We start from the raw sequence: 25,343 nt of genomic DNA, 5'->3' as shown, positions 1-25,343 counted from the left end.
GGGGGCGGGGCGGAGGGCGCGCAGCCTGGAGGGGGCGGGGGCAGGGGGGGGGCTAGTAGACAGTTTGGAACCGCAGTTCCGCCGGAAGTAGTCCGGAGCCTGGGGCCGAGCGTTTTCGGTCATCTCCGGCGCTTCGAGGGGCGATTCCTGTAGTGTTCCGGGTCTGCGGAGGTACTAATTTAAGAAATACCCCTTTTATTAATTTATTTCTAAATACAAAGAGAGACCCGCAGATCATTGGTGGGCTGTTCAGTTCAGAGCCCCCGAATTTTGCGTGGAGGAGTGAGGATATTAACGTACTTTGACCCTTAACCTTCGACCCGGTGCGGCAGAGGGAAACGCCTCCGTCTCTATATAAGGCATTTTCCGGCCTTTTGCGGCCCTTTTTTCCTCTTAGCGCTAGGCGCCGAGTTCTTCCGCTCCTCTTTTCCTTCTCTGCCGCCCGGTTCCTAGGATCAGCCGACGCCATGGGTTTTGGAGACCTGAAAAGCCCCGCCGGCCTCCAGGTGCTGAACGACTACCTAGCGGACAAGAGCTACATCGAGGGGTGAGGACGGGCCCGGGCTGGGGCCGGGTCGCTGCGGCCGGGCCACGTGGCGCGGCCTCTGCCGCCCCTGGGGGAAAGGCAGCCGGGCTGCGAGGGGCCAAGGCCAACATGTGCTTGCTTTCCACTGACTTGATTCAGCCAGGTTTTCCACCTTGTTCACTCGGTTTGTGAAAGTAAGCCTATAGGCCTCCGTCAGAGATTGCCAACTTGGAGGTCCACGAAGTGGCAGGGATTCCCAGGGTAGGGCGGAAAACCAAACACATGGTCCCTGATCTTGACCTTATTTAAAAAAAAAATAAATACAGCAGCTTAGGTTGCCCAGTAGCAAATGGGCCAGTTCACAGTAATTAGTTTGATGGATGTGGCGTTTGTCATTTATTTGCTGGGTTTGTACATGGTCTCTTAAAGGCGTAATTTTTGTAACCTCGGCAGGTATGTGCCATCACAAGCAGACGTGGCAGTATTTGAAGCAGTTTCCGGCCCCCCACCTGCCGACTTATATCATGCCCTCCGTTGGTATAATCACATCAAGTCTTACGAAAAGGAAAAGGCCAGGTAAAATTACCTTTGTATTTGAAGACCAGAACGCTTTCTAAGCTTAAACTCCGGATTTTCACCTGACAAAATTGGACCCAGGCTACGTTAGTTTTGTTTGGGATATTGTAAGCTAAATTATCTTTGTGACTTTAGAAGGCCGAGAGACTGAAGTCCTCCATTTTTTCACAGAACAGGTAGAACATGGACAACAGCAGTTCAACTTTTCCCCACAGTGCCCTGACAATGTGCCTCGACCCTGACCTGGGGGGCCCACCTCTGGGGTGAGAGGGTGGCTCATTCAGTCAGTCCTTGGCCATTCTTCTGAAACTGCCAACAAGGGTGGAAGTTTGGGGAAGTGGACTCCAGTTCACTAAGAATGGAACTGAGCATACTTAATGAAATCTCAAACAGAAATATTCATACTGAAAGAGTAAATCATAGTGAGTATTGAATATAATGTCTCACATGCTACTAATGTTTGTTGGGTGAGGAGTTAAACATACAAAAGTATTTACCTGGGAGTGTTTAGGGGTAAATTCTTAGTACAAAAGGGATCTGTTGGTAAATAGTGATGGAAACAAGTTCTCGGGTACTGTCTGAAAAAGGACATACTGACCTAGTGGTGGTTGAACTTGAGTTTTTTTTCAAGCCTTCCAGGAGTGAAGAAAGCTCTGGGCAAGTATGGCCCTGCTAACGTGGAAGACACCACAGGAAGTGGAGCTACAGATAGTAAAGATGATGATGACATTGATCTCTTTGGATCTGATGATGAGGAGGTATGGCATAAATTAATATGTGTATCAGTGAGTTTAATCATAGGCTCTGTGGTGCAATTGCCTGGATTTGAATTCTGGTTTCACCACTTCACTACCTGACTTCAAAAATTCTCACTGGTTACATGATGAATAAAATCAAATCACCATCTTTCGGCTGAGCTCCTGATGGATTTGGTTTTTTCTGATAAAACTGGTCTTTGTTGTGATGGTTCCACTAACTTTAAGCTGAAGAACAACCAGCTTTGTGAAACATTTAATTTTTCTTTGTAGGAAAGCGAAGAAGCGAAGAGGCTAAGAGAGGAACGCCTTGCACAGTATGAGTCAAAGAAAGCCAAAAGTAGGTCATTTTATAATTAGTGCTGCTTTAACTTCATTTCATAATAATGTGAGTAATCTTTTTTGAAGCTTGATTTCCAAAGTAACTGCCTCCGCATTTATTGACTAGGTCAGTATTTATAAGCCTGTATAGGTGGTTCTTCGTAAAACTTCCACAGCTACTGGTCTGCAGCTGTTCTTGCCGTAGCAGTTGTGGCATTCCTCTGTGGGAAAGAAACTGTTAAACAATTAAACACCTCTTTCTTAGCACAACAGAAAGTGGGCATGTGAGTAACAAACATAAGATGTATTCTGTAGTTTTGTTTGGCTGTGGAGATGATCCATTAGGAAACATTAAGGTTTTAGAAGTGTCTTCAGCTAAAATGAAAAAACATAATTGAGTGTCTGAATACTGGTTGTACCATTTTTTAGAACCTGCACTTGTTGCCAAGTCTTCCATATTATTAGATGTGAAACCTTGGGACGACGAGACAGATATGGCAAAACTAGAGGAGTGCGTCCGAAGCATTCAGGCAGACGGCTTGGTCTGGGGCTCTTGTGAGTTCAATCTTTGCTTTTTGAGAGTGCTATCTGGAAGTCACATAGTTACAGTGTTTGTTAATCAATAGGACTTTGCTGACTAAGATTTTTCTTGATTTTTTTTCAGCAAAACTCGTTCCAGTGGGGTATGGAATTAAAAAGCTTCAAATTCAGTGTGTAGTGGAGGATGATAAAGTGGGAACAGATATGCTGGAGGAGCGGATCACTGCTTTCGAGGACTGTGTGCAGTCCATGGACGTGGCTGCTTTTAATAAGATCTGAAATCTACATCATAGATCATTGCCCTTAAATAAAACCTTAAAAGACGACTGTTGGCTCTTGACTCTTACATAGGGTGGTTTCTATCTTGAGGGAAGAAATTCAATGGATAATATAATTCATAAAAATAAATTTGGGTCAGCATCGTTAGATATTTAGCCCAAAAAGGAGGAAAATATCTATCAAATACTATGAATACAGGTAGGTGTTGAGTAGATTTTATAAACAAATTAATAGAAATGGACTCAATCTTGCTATAGTTTCTATACCCAGTGCACAAGGATACCGCTTTACCACACTATTTCAAGTTTCGTATTTGCTTTGTTTTCGAAAGAAATCAGATAAACTTCACTTGTGGAAATTTTGAATCAAGTATTTCAACTAATTTTTAGCCCTGTAGATTCATAATGGTTCAGACCTTGGGCTTTTTGCAAGGAATTACAAAGTAATACCCGGGCTGGTTTTCCACAATGGAAATGTTGGAAGTACCTTAATGATGAGAAATGGGGTCAATACATGTAAAGTGCTTAAGAGGATAAACTGGACACAGTGAATGTCCTTTGTTTGCTGGAATAGTTGATGAAACATTTGGGGGGAAAAAAATGTTGAGATGGACCAATGACAGATGAAGTAATTTGTTTTCAGTTAGGATCTTCAAGTTGGGAGTTACTCCAGACTGAAAAATCCTACTGGAAAGCAATACGATAGGAGGTGGGTTGTACTAAAGGACACCTAACCTAGAGGAGGGAAGTTAGGTTGAAGAATTCCCAAAATTTATTTTAACCATTGGGGCGCCTGGGTGGCTCAAGTTAGGGCGTCTGCCTTCAGCTCAGGTCATGACACCCCAGGGGGGGGGGTTCTGGTGTCAGGCTCCCTGCTCAGCAGAGAGTCTGCTTCTCCCTCTGCCCCTCACTGCATTTCTGTGCTTCTCTCTCAAAACCCTAAAATGACTACCATTTGTCAAAGCAAGTATCGCAAATTGAAGATTGTTCTTAATCACTGTTAAGGGAGAGCTCATTTAATTTAAGAGTTTTTGTTTGAGGGGCGCCTGGTGGCTCAGACGGTTAAGCCTCTACCATCAGCTCAGGTCTTGATCCCAGCGTCCTGGGATGGAGCTCCGCAGAGCCTGCTTCTCCCTCTCCCTCTGCCTGTCGCTCCCCCTGCTTGTGCAAGCTCTCTGTCAAATAAATAAAATCTTAAAAAAAAAAAAAAAAAAAAAGATTGAGAGCGAGAGCACAAGCAGTGGGGGAGGGGGAGAAGGAAAAGCAGACTCCCTGCTGAGCAGGGAGCCCCACATGGGGTTCAATCCCAGGACACTGAAATCATGACCTGAGCGGAAGGCAGATGCTTGACCAACGGAGCCACCCCGGTGCCCTGATGGAGAGAGAGCTTGATCTGTGTTTTTGAAAATGTGGTTTTTGAGTAGCGCTGTGTCACAGGAAGGTTATACAAGTAACTGATCCCCAGGCTGTGGTTCATAAACCTGGCTTGGGTGGAGGTGGGGACTGAGTGGGACATTTTACTTGGATTTGGGTATCAGAACCTATTGGGGTGAAGGGACTTCAATAATGAGGTAGTGCTGCCGGTAAGTAGGTGAAGGCAGCTTTTTGTTGTTTTTTGAAGTAGGCTCCACACCAAAGCGTGGAGCCCAACGAAGGTCTTGAACTCAAGACCCTGCGATCAAGACCTGAGCTGAAATCAAGAGTCGGATGCTTAACCAACTGAGCCACCCAGCTGCCCCAAGAATTACTGACTTCTAAAAGTCTTTTTTTGTGGTCTCTAATCTGTAGACCAAACATTAAATGATTTGTTTGAGGTCAGAATTATCCTAGCCAAACCAGACAGTGCTATTCTTTACCTCTCAATCTGATTTTCTTTATATGGGAGAGTACCCTAAATGTGGGAAATTGTTTAAATTTGAGAGAAAATTTATTTAATTGGTACAGGTATGTACTGATGACTACGATCATCTTCACTAAGCAGTATTTCCAACGTCATGAGAAACTTTCCGGTTGTAAGCGTCATGAGAGCCAGCAGAGGGCAGCACTTCATTTTCTGTAGAACCAGAGCCTGGGGATTCTGGAAATGTTGCCATGGAAGGATCGAGATGTAGCAATTAGTGAATAGTAGCCCCAAATCACTCACAATGATCCACATGTTAAAGGGATTGAGCACCAAATAGCTGGGAGAAGTATTAACAAAAACGATAGAAACTATTGATTAAAAATGTAGTTAAAGGTAAAAGGAGTTAAAAAATTTAGAATGGTCATTTCAAACCACAGCTGTCTTGTAAACCTTAAAATGATAAATGAAGCATGTGACTTTAAAAATCTTGACTCCACAGCCTCACATAAATATATTTAGTGGTATCTTTTAATTTTATTTTTTAAAAAATTGATAATACAGTCACATATTTCCAAACAAGAGGTTATACGGCAAAGTCTCTGTGTGTCCCTCCCCTTCCCCCTCGCCCAGGCCTCTTGTTTAGCTCCATAAAAGCAACCAATGTCAACAGGTTCTTAGCTCTTTCCAGAGCTAGTGTGAGCATATGCGTGAAGGAATTGTAGCATACCATGCAAACTGTTCTGCACCTTTTACTTTGTCCATAAAAATAGACTTGGATGTCTTGGAAATTATATCTTGAATATTCCATGTCAGTACTTACAAAGCTTTCTCGTTTTCTAACAGTTACATAATCCATTGTCTCATATCTTATTTAACCAGTCTATTTATTGAGGCGAGCTTTAGATTGCTTTCAGTTTTCTCTTGTTTTAAGCAATGCCCACATTTGTCTGTGTGCCTGTATACTGAATAACCTGTTTTTGAACCAACAGGCTCTGAAGGCATAGGCAGACACAGAGAGAGATTTTTTTGGTTTGTTTCTGGCTTTGGAGTATTAACAAAAGATAAAAGAGGCCAGCTTTTTTTTTTTTTTTTTCATATGCTCCATAAATGATTACAGCAACTCAGACCGTACTTACTTTTCCTATTTGGCATCCCTCACACAAGGCTGAGAACAGTGTGGGAATTAAAAATGATTCATTCAGTGTCACTATGTTAGAAGCTATAAAAATACAAAAGAAGAGTTAAGAGAATTACAATAGGGAGGTGGCTCGAACACACATAAAATTGTTAAAAATTAGTCATTTTGTGATTAAGCAAGTAATCCAAAAGTTCAGAGGGTCAGGGAAGACTGGAATTGAAGAAACATATTTTGGAGAAGTTGGGACTTGAGCTGGGTGGACCTTGATCGGTAATTTGTGAAAGAAAGAAAGAGAGAGAGAGAGAGAGAGAGAGGAAGGAAGGAAGGAAGGAAGGAAGGAAGGAAGGAAGGAAGGAAGGGAAAAAGAAAAAGAAAGGCAAGGAAAAGAAAAAAAGAGTATTGCAGGAGGGGATAAAAGACAGGAATGAGAATAGACAAAGTGACATTTACAATGCAATTAGATCAGTTTGGCTGGATTGTGCAGTGTCTGTTTGGGATTAGATAGGGTGGGGCACTTGAAGGTTTCCGAGCCAGAAAATGACAAAGGCAGACAGCTCTGACCTGGAGGTGGTATGGATGCAAGCATGTGAATAAAAGGATTGTTACAGTCCTAACATGAATGGAAATGGCTGAATTAATGCATATACACTCGATGAAGTACTTTATAAACAATATAATTAAAAAGTGACAGGCTAGAGCAACATGGAAAATGCTAGAGTGTTTTCCCTATTATGAGAAGATAAGCTTATGGACAAAGACAAATACAAAAGGAGTTGCATTCATTTTGGGATCTACATGTATTTTTTCCCCCTGAACAAATCCAATTTGGCAATGGCAATTATTGTCTTTAGATTAAAAAAGCAAAAAGTACACAAATACATGCCTCATACACATTGTCCGTTTTGGACCCCATTATAAGCTATGAGATAAGCAAAGCAGACACTGTGATCACCCCTTAGATGAGGAAACTGAACTCTGAAACATGACTTCCCGGTTATTCACCTAGTGAGAGAGAACTGCAACTCCGGTCCTCGGCTAGGTCATGGGCTGGCAATAGAATGAAGAAAGTTCTTCATCCCTGCTTTTAGACAATTTAATCCTATTTTATTGGTGTTACCCTTGCTTCGCATCCTCAATTAGGGAGGGTGAGAAGATAAAGTCACACAAGGGTAAATTCAAAATGGAAATTGGGACTGATATACACATTTTCTCATTACGCGCTCTGTATGGATGGTAATAGATGCGTTCAAGAAATGACCCAAGTGAGCATCTGTTGTTCGGAATGCCACTGGCCTGCATAGCTTTCAGTAAAGTAAAAATCAAAGGAAAACGTTCATGGACTTCTTAAATTCATCCCCCCAAAGAGCTGCCCATGTGTAAGAACATGGAGGAACCATGGCTTACTTTTCAGGCTGGACACCAACTTGTGAATCTTCTATCCTCACTCTGTCCCTAGAAAATGGGACTATTCCTTTTTTTTTTTTTTTTTACTATTTTTTCTGATCATAGCCTGTTTTCCTCTGTACTTGCCCTTACTGTGTCACCTACCCGAAAAGCCTCTTTTCTCATCTGCACTTGTTAAAATTGGAGTCATTCTTCAAGATGCACTTCAAATATATCTTCCAAGAAAACTTTGTTTTGGTTTTTGTCTTTCGCAGCCGCTAGGCATATAGTCTTCTATATGTACTTATAAACTACCTCGTTTTAAACTTCTCTGTGCAGCTCCCTTATTCTTCCTCCGAAATGTTTATGTTCATCCAGGAGGAAAGGACCTAACACTTACTAAGCAGTTACTAGGTTGGAAAATGCCAAGAATTTCACTGATTAATACCAGCTAGGATTGATCAAGTTATTTATAGAGCTAAGTACCCCTCTAAGTGCTTTACCTGCAGCACCTCATTTAATTTCCACAACTGTGTAGCGCGTACTATGATCGTTATTCCCATTTTGCAGATGGGGGAAACCGGTCTAGAAATTTGAATTAGTTTAGCCAAGAACACAGACCAAGGATGTGTTGGAACCTTAGTTCAAATCCAGATATCCTGCCTCTGGAGGCTCTGGGACTTGCCCTCTTCAAAGAGCTGCTTTTTATTAAAGAGGCTGGTCTGTCTCCTCGTGTCTATGCCCCAGTCCCTGAGAGCCTGGGATTCTTTACTGCCCTGCCAACTGGGCACTGGGCTCCCTCACTTCCTTCCCTAATTGCTCCAGTGCCTGTCCTCTCCTGCAGCCTCGGTCCTTTTAGTCATTCATCCTGCTCTTAATCAGGAGACCCCTGGAAAGCCCCACTAACCAAATTCCAACTGTCGGGGGAGGAGGCTTGGAGTCCCCAGTCTTGGACCCAATGCTACACTTGGAATCTTCCCTCAAACTGAGAATAAAACATGAACTCCTGTCTCTGCTGGGAAGTGCTTGTACTGGCCGCTACTTTCCACTAGCAGATTTCTGTTACATCCCCACTATCAGCTATTTTAAAAGCCACTAAAACTAGAGTCTTTAGCCCAGGGTCTAGGGATTCTCTGATATTTTATTTAAAAGCATGTTTCTAGGGAGAGGTGCCCGGCAGTCACATGCCACTTGAGTCTTGATCTTGGGGCTGTGAGTTTAAGCTCCATGTTTGGGCAGAGATTTAAAAGAAAAGAAAAAGAAAAAAGAAAAGAAAAGAAAAGAAAAGAAAAGAAAATTTATATGTTTCTAGAGAAAGGACCCATAACCTTCCTTAGATTCTCAAATGTATTCAGAGTTCCTTTAAGACCTTTGTAGACTTTGGGGCGCCTGGGTGGCTCACTTGGTTAAGCAACTGCCTTCGGCTCAGGCCATGATCCCAAGGGCCTGGGATGGAGCCCCTTGTCGAGCTCCCTGCTCAGCGGGGAGCCCGCTTCTCCCTTTCCCTCTGCCTCTCCTCCTGCTTATACTTTCCCTCTCTCTCTTTCTCAAAAAATTGATAAAAATCTAAAAAAAAAAAAAAAAAGACATTTGTAGACCTTCCTTAAAGCATTTTTTTGGAAGTTTCACTCCTCATATCAAACACCGAAACATACTGAAAGTCCATATGAAATATATCTTTATATAACTATGAAATATTTCATTTGACTCATTGACATAAAGGTGACATGTGATTAAAGATTTATTAATTTTGACTTCTCAAGTTTCCTTTTTTGTATTCTAGAGCCAATCACATTTTTTTAAAAAGATTTTTATTTATTTATTTGACAGAGATAGAGACAGCCAGCGAGAGAGGGAACACAAGCAGGGGGAGTGGGAGAGGAAGAAGCAGGCTCATAGCAGAGGAGCCCGACGTGGGGCTCGATCCCACAACGCCGGGATCACGCCCTGAGCCGAAGGCAGGCGCTTAACCGCTGTGCCACCCAGGCGCCCCCAATTACATTTTTTTTAAGATCTCAAATATTTTCACAGGCCTTTGGTGAGCTCCGGCTTCCTAGGTGGTAACACCACCTGTCCATCATTTCCTTCTGCCCTGGGCTGCCTAATCCCCTTCCTGCTCCTCAGCCTTCCTCCTTCTCCCACAGCCTTGAGAATCTCTCCATCTGCTCAAACTAAGGATGAACCTAAGGAATTCTCTTTGTTTTCGATCCTCCAGCTTCTCTCCTGATCCTGGGAAATCAGGGCCTGTCCCTTGACGGGGACGGGGAACCCAGAGGGAAATGTCCTAAACCCAGAGGGGAATGTCCTAAACCCCTGGTGGAGGGGACAGACACTCACAATGAGCCCTTCTCTCCCTGCCTTCCCTCCACACTGGGTGTGGCAGAAACCATGAAATCTGGGGATGACAGAAGTTTGGGATATGCTGAGCTATGCCACACATTTTGGGGGAATAATTTCCGAAACCAGATCTGATTATTGCTATGGGCTAGCAGTAAAGCACACAGCCAACAGGTGATCCAAGATTGGCATTTCCAAAAGCTGAGAGATGAAATAAAAAAGGATACTGATTCAAGAAATCACACTGCTCCCCTCCCAACTTTCAAAATAAAATCAAGAAATTACAGAAAATGAAATGCTTTCTAAAATTGAAGAGGTTATTGACTTAAACATATGCTTAATTGGTCTTGTACTGATGTCTACATCTACACAGAGGAATAGAAGGTAGAAATATATCAATGTCACACATGCTTTCTTCTTCTGAATTCATTCTGAGATGGGCTGGGTTTTGTGTTTACATACTTGCACATACCCAGAATTTCCCAAGAATGTTAATATTGATAATGATTTCATGGGGGATTAGAGATAGGAGCATATCCCCATTGGCAGGTAGGGTCTATGTCACCTCCCCTTGAACATGAGCTGGCCCATGACTAGTTTGACCAAGAGAGGACAGCGGATGTGATACCGTGTCAGAGGCTTTAAAAGGACTAGAAATGTCTCCTTTGGTCTCTTAGAGCCCTAAATTGCCACGTAAGAGGTCTGGCTACCCTGAGCTACCATACTGGACGAGCTGTGTGAAGAAAAAGAAGAGAAGGGACAGTAGGGCAGAGGAGACAAGCTGTTCCAAAACTTGGCCATTTGGGTCATCACAGTCCCGATGATGTTCTGGACCTTGTGACGCAGAGAGATGAACCCCCTTTCTGTGCCTTGAGTTTCTGACTCAGAATTGTGAGATATTATAGTAATAAACTGTCATTTTAAGCAACTAGATTCTGGGACACTTCACTAAGCATGAATAGTTCACAATGTTTTCAATTACTATAACCAACTACTATCTTAATATATAAATGTATGTACATAGATTTCATGAAATAAAGAAATTAGGTACATGTTGCATTTTAAAAATATGTCTAATAGGGTTACCGGCACAAAATTAAAGTGAGCTGAGGCACATACGTCAGCGTTTTTGAAATGAATTAATCATCTACTTAATATTCAGATTTAGAACTTCAAAGTCATTAAGATTAAAAACATCATAGCTGATATTGCATCAACAGTGGTGACTAATCCACTATGGTATAATTAACAAGAATGACAGATAATTTAATTTGCAGGGGGAAAAAATGAAGATCTTTCTTAAATTCTATACCCACACAAAAATGTCATGCCACTAAACTGATTAACAGAAAGAGATGGTTATTACCATACCTTGGAAACCAAATAATCTGAAAGCGTTGGTCAGGGACCCCCCCCCCCCCCACCGCAACAAAAGCCTTCTACTGATAACTCACGGAGCTGTTTCCAGGAGACACGGGTTCTTGGTCTCAGAGTTCCTGAGCTGCTCGCTCGCTGTGCCCGAACGGCTGGCCTCCCACAGTGTGTGCTTTAGGATCTCAGCAACTGAGGCCCGGAAGCGAGTTTGGAACTTCTTACTAATCAGAACGTAGAGGATGGGGTTCAAGCAACTATTGAGGAATGCCAAGCCAGTGGAGAGGGGGATGCCAGCCTGAAGCACGTGGTGGAAGTAGCTGCTGTGGTGGATTGTGAGCTCCCAAATGCTAAACAGGTGATAAGGAGTCCAGCAAATCAAAAAGGCCATGACCACAGCCAGGATGGTCCAGAAATGCTTACTGGAGACCAGGATGCTTCGCTTCTTCACCTTAAAGATGAGACACAAGTAGCAAACACTCATTGCTAGCAAGGGGAAGAGGTACCCAACAATAAATTTCACCCAGGTCAGAACATGGTGCCTCATCAAAGTAAGGTCAGGATCATGCTCATGGAAATTGTTATAGCAAAGAGTGTGGTTATTGAACTCCAGAGTGTCCCGGAAGTAGAGGGCAGGACCACCCATTAGAGAAGCCAAAAACCAAACGGATATAATAACAATCAGGGAGTTCCTGAGGGTTCGGCGCCGATGAGATAGGACGGGATAGATCAAGTGGATATAACGGTCCAGGCTGATCGCCGTCAGGAAAAACACACTAGCAAACATGTTCAACTGGGCAATGAAGGAATTGGCCTTGCACAACCAGACGCCAAAGGGCCAGTGGAAATTCATGGCCACATAGGAGATGTACAGAGGCAGGAAGAGAAGAAAAATGAAATCTGCAATAGCCAGGTTGAGGAACCAGAGAGTGGTGACTGTCTTCTTCCACTTGAACCCCATGAACCAAATGACAATGGCATTTCCTGGAATGCCGAGAATAAATGCTAAACAGTATAACACCAGGGAGACCCAGTGAACAACTCCCAGGTGGGCTTTCTCCTCCAAATCAGACTCTGAAGAGTAATAATATTCCAGGTTATAGGAGTAGTTCTCGAATTCTTCAAATAATGTTTCCTCTAGATCTTCCATGACCTTGTCAAGTGGAGAATGAGGATATCTATAGAAGCAAATCTAAAAAGAAAGAAGACAATTTTTAAAAGAGGAAATGTCTGGTGAACAGGGAACATTAAGATAAAAATATTTCATCTGATGAACTGGATGGAAATAGTATAATTTTTGGTAAGGTCTGTGATTATATTCTAGACATCCAAATCTTGGGGTACCTCAGTTTTGCTCTGCTTACTCTCAAAACTGCAAGAGCTCATTTTTGCAAAGTGTTCAGTAAGTGCTAAATTAAAATGATTGACCCTACAGGTGCAATTCCTATATCTGCAAGGCTTATAGGCCTGACTGGAGAGAATCTAACATTCGATAGGCATTTATTAGGTTCTGACTCTGCATTATTATTTTATGGAAGATACAGTAGAAAACAATTGAATACTTACGCGGTGATGACTTCAAAGCCCTTAGTGATACCCTGACTCCCTAAGCTCTAGACAGAGAGTTTCCACTGCTTCCCCAAGCCACGCATCCAGATGTCACAGGCAAGTACTAGAAATTCGGACACACTATTTTGCACCCATGGATGTTTTGATTCTATGTTTATGGATGCAAACATGTTCATAAGAATTATATCAGTGTGGAAGACTTTTCAGCTAAAAGGTATCTTTTGGAGTAAAACTGACTATGACCATTTAATTTCTATATCAATTTCCTATAAAGTGCCACTAAATTTTATCTAAATGTTTATTTTATTGAAATTCCTTTGTTTTGAATTAATTTGGATTAATTATCTTCTACATTTACAACAAAAATGTGATTTATCAATCAGTTTTGTTTATTTTTGCCCATACCAAAATTTATCTATTATAATTTCACCCAACGTTCAGTTTTCTTTTGTGATCTTTTTTTTCCCCTTACTATCAAGACCAGTTTTTCTGGGTTGAGAAGAGGTAAAAGCCATTTTTATAATCAAAACAAAGTTTACTGGGTACAATTTTAACTACATCAATTTTATTTTGTGTTATTTCTGTTTGCTAGTATTCAAAATCAAGAAGAAAGAAGATTAATAGTTGTATTTATTTCACGGAGCTACAATAATTAATGGGGCAAACATATAAGATATGGGATTATAGGGGTACCTGGGTGACTCAGTCAATTAAGCATCTGCTTTCAGCTCAGGTCATGATCTCAGGGTCCTGGGATTGAGCACTGCGTGGGGCTCCCTGCTCAGCTGGAAGTCTGCTTCTTCCTCTCCCTCTGCCCCTCCCCCTGCTCATGCTCTCTGTCTCTCTCTCTCAAATAAATAAATAAAATCTTTAAAGAAAAAAAATATGGGCTTTTAGTAGGGTTAGAATGAAGAGGGCAAAACATGTACTGTTGCTCAGAGACATCTCACATTCAATTCCACTAATGCTGACTTCATCATCCTACCTCAAATTATTTGAGGAACCTGGCAGGGCATAATTAAAAAATAAAAGCCATTCATTAGCACCCTCCCAATCCAAGGCCCAGCCACCTTCTCTTTGTTTTACAATATTCAGCTTAAATGCCACCTCTTCCTGGAAACATTTCCTGACATTACCTTTCCCCAGATAATTACAATAATAATCACTATTATTATTTTTTTTAAAAAGTCAATGTTATTGGAAATTGTCTAAATGCCAGGCATGTATGGTCTAATTTGATCCTCACGAGAATCTTATAAAGTAGGTAAGAGGTACTCTTATTCCCATTTACAAGAAAGGATATTGAAGTTTGAGGAAGTTCAGGGACTTCAGGGTCACACGACCTATAACTGGACAGTCAGAATCTAGACTAAGATCATTGGACCCAGAGCCTGAGCTCTTAGTTACTATGCTTTTGTATGACACTGTACTCTTACTGTGCTTAAGGCACTAAATTGTCATTGGTTTATCTTTCATTTCTGCCCTACCAAACTCTTAACTGCTTGGGAACAATCCCTGTCATCTCTGAACCCCCTGGTGCCTTAGTACACATCTTAACATATCACAGGTGCTTCACATGGGCTGAATAAATGATTGGCTCAGCTACAAATCCTATTCAGAACCAAATGTAACGGGGGCGCCTGGGTGGCACAGCGGTTAAGTGTCTGCCTTTGGCTCAGGGCGTGATCCCAGTGTTATGGGATCGAGCCCCACATCAGGCTCCTCTGCTATGAGCCTGCTTCTTCCTCTCCCACTCCCCCTACTTGTGTTCCCTCTCTCGCTGGCTGTCTCTATCTCTGTCGAATAAATAAATAAATAAAATCTTTAAAAAAAAAAAAAAAAAGAACCAAATGTAACGGGAGAGTTTGTGAGTTCACCCCTAAGTCACTGTCGTTGCCAGAATCTCTGACCTTGACCCACAATTTCATCCCCAGGATCTTGGCCTTTTTCTTGACACCAAGTTTTTTCCTTTATATATCCTACTTCACTGAGCAAGAATTGGCTCCCTTCTTGCTGCCCTTTTCTGGCAGGTCTGGGATCTTACTCTGCCCGCTGCTTCTTGTGGCTGACCGTCCTCAGTGTCAGATCTTTTCTAGCCTTGTGTCTAACTCCCTGTCTCTGTTTTCTGCCTGCTGTACACTGGGCCGGGACACCCTTCCCTCCTCGTGCCTATGACCTTTTAGGCTATTAGGAATTCTGAAGCCCAATGGCCCAGGTGGCAGTTTAAGTCACCTTACAAAATCCTAAGCACTAAGTAGAAGGACCCTGATTCTCCAAACATAGAAAGCCAATGGAAGACCCCTACTAGCACTAGAACCATTATCCTCACCAAAGCCAGAAACCTCCCCCCTCCAATGCCATTACTGAAATGGTCACAGGGCCAGTTGCAGGACACCAATCACCTCTCTTCCCAGTTCTCTTGGTGGGGGGAAGGTACCTGGAGGATGAGTGATCCAGCTCCTCTGTTTCAGAACCCCTTCAGACAGAAAACCCTGTATCAGAGAGGTCCCCAATCTTCCAGAAAGCAGATGAGTTGATTAGACACAAGGTCCAGTAAGTTCAAGCTTGGAGAAAGATCTTCAAGAGTTGCTGAATGCTGCCCAGCTGAAACCTTCACAGGAAATATAATCTAGGAATTCCCCTGTGACTTAGAGCAGATGTTTTTGTGTGGTGGCGATGGTGAGGGGTATGGGTAGGACGGAGAAAAGAGAGAAGTAAGGCAGAATTCAGCAAGTGTCCCCCTGAGCCCTTAGACAAGCACAGCCAGCCCTTAAGAACATGTTCTCGTTTAATTATTACAGCTCGTTTATATGTTGCTTTACAGTTTATGGGCACCTCTGGATCTAATTAAGCTTCCAAATCTCACACCTACCCACGCATCTAGAGACTAACTATATTAGTTTCATAGGGCTGACATTACAAAGTGCTCTAAACTTATAATTTCTTAATAACAGAATTTATTGTCTCCCAGTCTGGAGGCTAGAAGTCTGAAGTCAGGTGTAGGCGGGTGGTTTCCTTCTGAGGGAGAATCTGTCCCGTGCCTCTTCCCAGCTGCTGGTGATTTGCTGGCAAACTTTGGCCTTTCTTGGCTTGTACACGTGTCACCCCAATATCTGCCATCTTCGCTGCATGGTGGTTTCCCCGGGTGTCTGTCTCTGTGTCCCAATTTCCTGCTTTTATAAGGATGCGAATCATACTGGATTACGATCCAGCCTAATGACCTAGTCTTAACTTGATGACCTCTGTAAAAACCCTAATTCCAAATAAGATCACATTGTGAGATACTGGGGGTTAAGACCTCGGCGTACCTTTTTGGAGGGGCCCGGTTCCACCTGCAGCATTCACCCAGAGCTGGTGACCACCATTTCTGAATCGTAATCACTCGTTCATTTAGCACCTATTCAATAAGTGCCCACATTTCTCAGGCACTATTCCAGTTAATTGTAATTCTTCACTAAATGAGACAATTATTTCTTCCCTTTTAGATTTTAGATTCTAGCAGGAGATCGGAAAAAAATAAACATAATAGAAAAGCAAATTACACAGTGTGTTAAAGTGTGTTAAAAGCTGGTAAGTGCTGCAGAAAAATGGGGGTGGGGGAGGGAAGAATGGAATAAAGGGGAAAGGAGAAGTGGTTTTAATTTTCAGTAAGGTGGTCAGAGAAGGACTCATGGGGAAGCCAGTGACCACAAAGTCGGAGGGAGGTAAGGGAGTTAGTCATGTGGATATTGCAGGCAAGAGTGTTCTCGGCAGAGGGAGCAGCCAATGCCTTACGGCAGAAGTGCGTCTAACGTGTTCCAGAAATAGGGAAGACACCAGCATGTCTAGAAGAGGGTGCGCAAAGTGAACAAGGGGAAGAGTAGCAGAAAAGAGGCAATGAGGATGTGTGGGAGGTCAGATTATGTTGACATTTGAAGGCCACTGAAGGACTCTGGTTTTTATTCTAAGGGAAGCGGGATGCTACTGAAGGATTCTGCACAGAGGAGAAGTGTAATCTGTTTCTATTACAGTGTAGTCCCTCCTTCTGCTATGTTGAGCATAGACCATTGTGAGTGGTGGTGGTGGTGGCGGTGGCAGCCAGCAAGTGGAGAAGTAGCAAGACCAGTTCGAAGATTATGGGAATAATTCCGGCCAAAGATGAGGGTGGCTTGGATCAGGGTGGTAGCAGAAGTGATGAGAAAGGGCTGAATTTGGGGCTCCTGGATGGCTCTGTCGGCTGAGCATCTGACTCTTGATTTCCACTCAGGTCGTGATCTCAGAGTCGTGGGATTGAGCCCTTGGTCGGGCTCTGCGCTCAGTGGGGAGTCTGCTAGAGAGACTTTCCCTCAGGCCCTCCCCTCCCCCATGCCCATGTTCTCTCTCCCTCTCTCTCAAATAAATAAATAAGTCTTAAAAAAAAAAAAAAAGGACGGACTGAATTCTAATTTATATGTTGAAGACAGAATCAACAGGTTTCTTAGTAGATCAGATGTGAAAGAGAAGAGTAAAAAATGACCCCCATTCTGTACTAAGGCCCTCCACTACCCCATGTTTCCTCTTGTCATTGGCTAGAATATGGATGCAGTGATGAGCTATCTTGTACCATGTGAATGAGGAAAACATGTGTTTTCATAAGATAGAAGAAGCATGGGCCCTCCTATGACCTCGTGGAGCAGAGCTGCCCTACCTCTCTGGACTTGCCCCTTCTGGATTGCTAAGTGAGAACATCCTTGCCCTGCTATTCTTTTGGGCTTCTGTTAAAGCAGCAGGACCTGTATCCTAACTCAGCCCTCTGGGCCTTGCCTTTAAGCACTGTGGCGGAGACCTGGCCGTGTCCACGTCCTGTGAAAAGACGCCGTAAGAAACCCTTGAGGAAGCAGCTAGTCCTACCAATGGCCACGGCTTCTGGAAGCTTACTAGGAGAGAGAGAGTGGGGAGCTTCCCTTGGGGACAACAGAAAGAGGAAGAAACTGACTTTGTAAGGGGGATCTCTTTACCCCAGCCAGAGTCATTTAAGGAACACCCTTTTCAACCATGGAGACCCGAATACGAGGGAGTTTCTGCAATTGACCATGGTAAGCTGATAAGACTCCTCCTTTATAAGGAAATGAGGGGCAGATCTTGAGTTGTGATGCTATTAGACCTATTCTCTTGGAGTATTTCAAATTTCAATGTCCCGGGGAGCAGGTGAACCATAATAGGTACGGTAGTTCAGGCTGGGGAGATAATGGGCTTGGAGGGAACCAAGGAACCACAGACTCACCCACAGCAGACAGCAGTCACTCCGTCCCAGCCAATTGTTTCCATGTGGGAAATAAGGACTTAGTGTTGCCAGAGTTTTTGGAGAACGGCTGGATATCTACATTACTAATGTGAAAAGCTTCCAGCTTCTAAACTACTATTTCAGAACGAAACAGCTGCAGACCACATTCAGCCCATCTACGAATCTGGGACCCCTGGGGCGGGCCAACTCTTAAAAACTGTGAGCTTTCCACAGTGGAGGAGGCGGCTGTACATTAAAATGGAAATAGAAACTCTGGATTGGCCTCTGCAAATGACTTGCCCCTTGGTCCCAGGGAGGCAATGGTCATTTCAGGCTACTTCAAAGCCTCTCCAGAAACCCTCACTTTAACTTTCTACCAGTTAATACAGCAGACTAGGTATGAGTTGGGACAAAGGAGCGGGAGAGGGACAAGCAGACTGTGTGCCGATCATGGAGCCCGACATGGGGCTCAATCTCACGACCCATGAGATCATATGACCTGAGCTAAAATCGCGAGGATGGATGGATGCTCAACTGATTGAGCCACCCAGGCGTCCCTAGGGATGACTTTTTTTCTGTAGAGATGACTTTTTAAACTTTTAAAAACTGATATTCTGCTGTGTCATCAATCGTGTTGTGTTAAACGGATCTGTTTAGCTGCGGTGGGCTAAGAGAGAAAGGGCAAAAAGAGATACAGAAAGAAAACATGAGGAAATGGGTCCTCAGTTTAATCATGTGGATATAGTACATACACAGGCTTATCTACACAGACACATATGGCTTTGCGAAGCGATGGAAGGATGGGAATCAGCCGCAGCGGTGAAAACCAGAGAAACATCTGGGCCAGAGAAATGAGCCTTGCTGGGCAGTCACCCGAAATGAAGATGAACAGCAGCGGATTAAGTGTTTCAACCCAGGCCTAAAGGAAACACTGTCATTTATTAAACAAGCAGAGTCAATCCGTGTTGGCCGGCAGTGACTTTCCATCGGGACCTCATACAGCTTTCTCGACGTGGAAATGCTTCGAAGAGCACAATAACAATGCCAGGATGAGACTTTCAGACTTGACTGAAAAGAGGAAAGAGCTACTGTATTTGTCTTAGACCATATGTGCTGCCGAAAGGCAAATAAATGCTTCTGACTGAGAGAAAGCCTAACAAAGGTATACGTGACCACACCAGCTTTTGACGGGCCACTTAAGTTAAGTGCTAGGCTTCGCGGTGTGTGCGAACCCAGGCGGGCTCCCCCGAGTCGGTTAGAAACGTGTGAAAACCGCTCCGCGTGGAGCAAAGGTCACAGGACTATCCCTGAAGGGTATGGGTTGGTTTCCAAAGAATGTGAAGAGGTTTGTTTACCGCGGGGGATTTAGATTCTCGGAGGACCCAAGTTATCACATTCCTGGGTTACATTTACCCAGCTACTCAAGCGGCAAATGTCCAGACCTGGAGCACAGAACTGCTTTTAAAAATAAATAAATTGGTTTCTGATCTATTCAGATTTAATAGATAGTAAAGCCTAAACGCTTCTCTGAATAAACAGATTTCACTTGCAAGAGTCCTGGCAGAAAGCATGGTGATAAATAGTCTGCAAAAGCCAGATGATTTTGGGGAAGGACATCTGGTAGAAACGTGTATCATTAAACTTTGAAATGTGGCTTTCAACTTTTAAACTTTTAAACGCGGCTCAGCTACAGGGGGAAACATTGTGTTTCTCTACCTGACAAAACACAAAGATTCCTTCTGGCAGGACATTCAGTGAATGCAAAGGGGTTTAATTTAGTTCCATAGTGATGCGTTAGATGGATTTTTATGGACAATTGCAAAAGCCTTAAGAAAATGTAGTCTCTAATCTATTTGGAACAGAGAGAAGGATTTGATGTTGCTGACCTTTGTGAGGATTGCCTGCGTAGAGGTCCCCCAGAAACCCTGGTAAAAAAGAACTCAAGAGCTGGATGTGCCCCCTGCGAAAACCTTGAGTGAACATGTATTTCGCTGCTGAATGAATGACAGGAATGAGTAGAAAGACTCGACGGATATGACAGAGAAACTCTGGTGAAAAACCACAGATCCATCACCCCGCAAACTTTATTTTTCAAGGGCTGTTGTCTTAGGGAAGAGAGTTTTTTTTTTTTTTTTTTTGAAAAGAATGTGTGTGTGGGGGGGGATTATCTGGAGGCATTGCTCCGTAATTTCCACCAGCTATCAAATATCAGCCCTATACCACACCCTAGATGGTACTCAAGATGTTTGACACCAGCAGAATATTTTGCTGCCCTTCGGATGAGCAATCTCTACTTGGAAGATGTTGCAGTACACAGAACTATTTTATAAAGTTACTCCATTGATTCGGTCAAGGGAAGCAAAGGAGGTTTAAAAATTGGAACTAAAGGTTGGGTTGTCTCAGCGACCAGCAGGTGGCTCCGGCGGGGTGGGAGGTGATAGAACAGTGATTGTCACATCGCCTCCCCCGCCCCCCCCCAAGGCCTGGCAACACAGATCCATTAATAGAGAAGCATCTTGCCTATCTGTAGTTCCTATGTCATTTAGGACTTAATGTCAGACTTTAAGATAAATACAACAGTCCTTGGCATACTAGGAAGATGGAAGTATTTTGGTTTGGCTCAAAAAAGACAACAAAAATAGGGGAGGATTCTGGTAATGAAGCCCTTGAATGTCATGTTTAAGTATTTGGATTTTATTTCACTGCCAGTTGGGAGCAAATAAAGATGTTTGTAGCAGGGAGTGACAGCACTGAAACTTTGTTTTCCTAAAGGTCATCTGGCAGCGGTTTGGGAGAATGTTGCCACGACTGACTTCAAAGATGGAAGGGCCTTAGGCATGAGAGTGAGAATAAAGATGAGGGAGACGTCTTTGATGGACATTCATTTAAGAAATTAATAGACGCTTTCAGGAAGCTTAGCTCAACTGAGTATAATCTTCACAGTAACTTTTATATTGAGTTGGCATTAAAATCAACCTCAGATAGAAAAGCTAACTAATTGTAGGCATACAAATGTCTTATTCACTTTCGAAGGCAATGGGGTTGGGAGAAAGTACTTCCTTTATGTGAAAAGAACAATTGAATCAAGTGGAAATGAAACGATACCTATTTTCACTCTGTTGGGGTCAAGGTCTTTTCATAAAAAGGCTGACTGCGAGTCTAAACCCCAGGGTTCCCCTGAACAGTTGAAGAGGACATAGCACATATTTGCAAAGTCAGCACCTACTTACGTTTCAGTTGTTTCAGTGCTCCCCCCAGAAATTAGCGTCCGGATTTGTACAATCTCTATGGCTCTGTGGATTGCTGGGAGAGAACAGTGAATAATTAACCTTGGGTCAGGGAGAAAGCTTCAGGCTTAATTTGTTTGCGAGACTTCAAGCTAATGAACACCCAGGTGTAATTGAAATACCCAGCATTAAAGTGGCCTGTGGGCTCTGGAATCAGAATGCCTGAGAGCAGTTCCCAGTCCCATCTCCTCCTGGCTGTGGAATGTCAGACTAATCACCTTCTACCTCAAAACCTCAGCTTCCTCGCTTGTAAAATAGCTAGAGTAATAGCACTAACTCATAGGGTTGCTGCAATCATCACGTAAGGAAATCCTCAAAAAGCGGTTTGCTCAGGACCTGGCACATAAAGCACGCTCGATAATTGTAGCTACTGATGATGACCAGTTCAGGACTGGATGCGGCACACGTGGGGGCGGGGGATAGAACAGAAGAGGACTTGTTTGTGTTACTTCATGAAAAGTATGAGAAGAGGGATGCCTGGGTGGCTCAGTCGGATAAGTGGCTGCCTTTGGCTTGGGTCATGATCTCAGGGTCCTGGGATCGAGCCCCACATGGGACTCCCTGCTTAACAGAGAGCCTGCTTCTCCCTCTCCTCCCTGCTTGTGCTCTCTCTCTCACTAACTCTCTCTCAAATAAATAAATAAATAAAATCTTTAAAAAAAAAAAAGTATGAGAAGATTTTAAGCACAGACTTAAAAAACTTATTTTGGCAGAGGTCGCCTGGGTGGCTCAGTCAGCTAAGTGTCTGCCTTCGCCTCAGGTCATGGTCTCAGGTCCCGGGATTGAGCCCCACATCTGAGCGCCACAACCAGCTCCCTGCTCAGCGGGAAGCCGGCTTCTCCCCCTCCCTCTACCCCTCCCCCCTGCTTGTGCACTTTCTCTCTTTCAAATAAATTTTTTTAAAAATCCTTTTTAAAAAACTTGTTTTGTTTGTGAGCTTCATATTTTTAAAAATATTGACTCTGTATGGAGTTCACACAATGTTAGATGCCTGCCTTCTGAAAGTGAATTGGGGGCCCCCTGTATCTAGCCGTCAGATGTCATTGTTATCCCCATATCTGGCCAAGAGTGGTGAAAAAATAGAATACCATAGAACATTATATTCCTCTTACTTCTCTCTTTTACATAAGCTACTTATTTACTTTTGAATAAGGATATGGTCTAGGTCTTTTTACTTTTTTCTTTCCTTTTAAATGTAAGCTGTATGCCCAACATGGGGCTTGGACTCATGACCCTGAGATCAAGAGTTGCCATCCAGACTCACATGTTCTACCAACTGAGCCAGCCAGGCACCCCAACATAGTCCAGGTCTTTATCTCACTTCTTTCCAAATTTTACCCAGAGTCTGGGAGAATCACCACCATCAATAATGTAATGTTTCAAAGCCTTGGTCATAGCAAAGAGAAATCTCCAAATCAGTATTTCCTTGAAACAGGATTTTCCAAGTAATTTTTTAGCAGAAAGAATGCGGGTACTGAATTTGAAAACCTCAGTGGCATAGGACTTGGGTAACTTTATTTTTGTAGGGCATGTGACTATGCAGCTGCTGGAGATCCAAATTTTCCCAATTTACGTTTTGGATATTTTCATTCATGTAAGTGGTCAACGCTAAAGCTTTAATCCTTTTTAATGTTTTCTCACAGTGTTATGTCTCCTGGAGAATTGATTTTGGAAGCAGGAGTCACAACAGAGCACCTCACCAATTACATGACTTCTCATAGGTAGATACCACCCATGGTTTAAATTCTGAAGTCAGGGGCGCACAGTGGAAGTCTGCGCAGCCTACCATAACATACCTGTTTTCTATTTCATCATTACTTGACACTGAAGACGTTTTGCTTCTCAATCACATATAGTCAACGACATTTACAGAAGCCTAAGGGGAATACCAGGTTTAGGGTGGAAACTGAAAGGGCAGCCATTAGAGTCTTATTTTAATTTATGCTAAGATATTTCCTTTGTTGAGAGAGAAGGCTGGGGTTCCTGGGTGGCTTAATAGGTTAAGTGTCAGACTCTTGATTTCGGCTCAGCTCATCATCTCGTGGGTCCTGAGATGGAGCCTTGCATCAGGCTCTGCTCTCAGTGGGGCGTCTGCTTGAGATTCTCTCCCTTTGCCCCTGCCCCCACTCGCATGCTCTCATGCTCTCTTGCTCTCTCTCCCTAAAATAAATAAATAAACCTTAAAAAAAAATTTAAAAGGAGAGAGAAGGCTATTCTCGTAAAGGAGAAGGAAGGAAAGTCAAGGGACTTGCAGAATAGACTGAATTTGTAGCCACTTCACAAAACAATACTGTGTATCATTCAGAGAGGTAGTAAGTGAACTTGGTCAAGGAGGTGGAAGGGAAACTTGTTCGGTTGCAACAGTGATGTTCTTCCAACACAGCAGCAAGAATGTGAGGGGTGGAGGGAAGGGCAACAATTCTAGAACTTCCTCCCATTCATGTAAGATTATGCCTGACAATATTTTTGCCTTTTTGCCCCCTCGGGGAGGACATGGGAGGGGGTGTGGGATAAAACGTAGTCACAGAAGATAAAATGAAGCCTAAGTCAAAAGTCTTGCCAGTCGATCATTATCAAACAGTTGGGTGCCGGAACCATTATTTTGATGGTTTAGAGCCATTCGTCATGAACATTTAAAATTATTTCATGGTAATGAAAACACAGCTGGCAGCCTCACCTCCACCTGGTCATGGTCAATCTGTATTAGTACTTCATTGAGGTCGGCAAAACAGATTTTGAGAAGACCACTGGAAAGTGAAAGCAGTGTAAAAGGAAGGACTCGGGAGACTGAGGCTACTCGAAGTTCTGTCTTTGTTGGCATGTTTGAAGCAAACCAGCGAGAAAGGAAAACTGAAGGAGTCTGATAGCTGTCTTCAGATACTCGAAGATGAGGAAAAAATGAGACATTTATTCTCTGTGTTTCTCATGTTGGAGCTAGGGCAAAAAAAAATGTTGCCATAACAGCCAGGAAAATTTTGGCTTAGTAGAAACAAGAATTTATAGCTGTTCAAAACGGAGAATGTTAAAAACCTACCAGCCAACAAATCGAGCAAACAGACGCACAGCATTGGATGGGCACTGAGGGGGGTTCGGGCACAGCCTGGCTGCCGGATGGGGAGGCTCCAGAAGGCATGGATACACGCACGAGGGGGGTCTTTAACTTCATCTTTTAAGAGGAAGGATCTATGACAACTGTTTTTGAGATGATTTTTGAGCCCTTATTTTCTATCTACTGATTAGGAGACTGAAGACGAGGAAAATCGCAGAACTTGGAAAAAACCTTTGGCCGGCAAGCGGGCATGGTTCGAATTCTTATCCAAATTTGTGAATGCACATGGCCTTAACCTTTAGACACCCAAGGCACAAGAAGCCTTTCTCAAGCAGTAGAGCTTCTGAGAACGAGACTGACTTTAGCAAATAATCCTACTTTCTTTACTAGAGCTATACCTGTGGCTAAATGATTACAAAACAAAAGGAAAGGAAAGGAAAAAATGAAGCACTCCTCCCTACAAACGAGGCTTACTGGATAGGAGGAAGCTGAGAACGACACGAGAGAGTTGCTTGGGTTCTTTCTTCGACTTCCTCACCACTCACCACCTGCCACCCGCAGCCCTAGGCGCAGGGGAGCGGACTGGGAGCACAGGTTGTAACGCTGAGCTCCTGTCACAGGTGCATAGTAAGCCGATGTCATAGGCCCCCATCTACCCAGAACCTATTCTGTTCCTGGGGCTGGTTCTGACTCTGCTGTTAAAGTCCCTGCAAAATGTGGAAAAGTGAAGAACCAAACTGTCTGACCAGGGATCTAAACCAACTCCCATGTAGCTCTGCGGCCGCTGGATGTCTGAGGACACTCGGGCAAGTGCATATTGTTCACGGCCCTGAAGCAGGTCAAGTCTCTCTTGGTGAACTGGACCACGTATGAACCTGGAGGACCGAATTTGCCAAAGGCTTCTCCTGTCCTCCTGGATTCGCTGGGATTTCTTCTTGGCTTCCTAAGGGCAAGGGTACTTTCAAATGGTATGTGCCCAGGTCCCAGCTTACCACTTCGGTCATAGGACATTGATGAGAGAGAAGAAAATCAAAAAAGGGGAAGAAAACTTTTTTTAAAAGATTTATTTACTTATTTGAGAGAGACAGAGAGACAGAGAGAGCACAAGCAGGAGGAGAGGCAGAGGGA

At 43.4% G+C, this 25,343-nt stretch overlaps 2 protein-coding genes and 2 non-coding genes across 5 annotated transcripts in view; 3 read left to right on the top strand and 1 right to left on the bottom strand.

Annotated features, from left to right (window-relative positions):
* The first annotated feature begins 366 nt into the window (after positions 1-366).
* Positions 367-3,044, top strand: EEF1B2 (eukaryotic translation elongation factor 1 beta 2). Its single transcript, XM_008687409.2, has 6 exons — positions 367-547; positions 980-1,102; positions 1,734-1,860; positions 2,131-2,197; positions 2,608-2,733; positions 2,843-3,044. The coding sequence occupies exons 1-6, from the start codon at positions 468-470 to the stop codon at positions 2,995-2,997; spliced, it is 678 nt and encodes a 225-aa protein (XP_008685631.1). The 5' UTR covers positions 367-467; the 3' UTR covers positions 2,998-3,044.
* LOC121099941 lies at positions 1,975-2,053 on the top strand. Its single transcript, XR_005831668.1, has one exon. It is a non-coding gene; the product is annotated as a small nucleolar RNA SNORD51 (small nucleolar RNA).
* On the top strand, positions 2,347-2,479 carry LOC121099943. The gene has a single exon (XR_005831670.1). It is a non-coding gene; the product is annotated as a small nucleolar RNA SNORA41 (small nucleolar RNA).
* Positions 3,045-9,304: 6,260 nt separating the features above from the next.
* Positions 9,305-25,343, bottom strand: part of GPR1 (G protein-coupled receptor 1) — a 44,048-nt gene continuing 28,009 nt past the window's right edge. For both annotated transcript variants that reach the window (XM_008687410.2, XM_040641591.1), the window contains 2 exons: positions 21,110-21,182; positions 9,305-12,260 (listed from right to left, as the gene is read on the bottom strand). In XM_008687410.2, coding sequence (XP_008685632.2) covers positions 11,148-12,218 — 1,071 coding nt within the window. In that variant the 5' untranslated portion in view covers positions 12,219-12,260; positions 21,110-21,182 and the 3' untranslated portion in view covers positions 9,305-11,147. The remainder of the gene's footprint in view (positions 12,261-21,109; positions 21,183-25,343) is intronic.

This window comes from Ursus maritimus, unplaced genomic scaffold, assembly GCF_017311325.1.
Source record: "Ursus maritimus isolate PB19 unplaced genomic scaffold, ASM1731132v1 scaffold_1, whole genome shotgun sequence".
NCBI lineage: Eukaryota > Metazoa > Chordata > Mammalia > Carnivora > Ursidae > Ursus > Ursus maritimus.
This window is presented reverse-complemented; position numbering and strand designations above follow the sequence as displayed.

Excerpts from the sequence above, each read along its gene's own strand:
- EEF1B2 (XM_008687409.2), top strand. The coding sequence starts at position 468 with ATGGGTTTTGGAGACCTGAAAAGCCCCGCCGGCCTCCAGGTGCTGAAC. Across the intron at positions 1,103-1,733 it reads TACGAAAAGGAAAAGGCCAG|CCTTCCAGGAGTGAAGAAAG; the intron begins GTAAAATTACCT and ends TTTTTTTTCAAG. Across the intron at positions 2,198-2,607 it reads TGAGTCAAAGAAAGCCAAAA|AACCTGCACTTGTTGCCAAG; the intron begins GTAGGTCATTTT and ends ACCATTTTTTAG.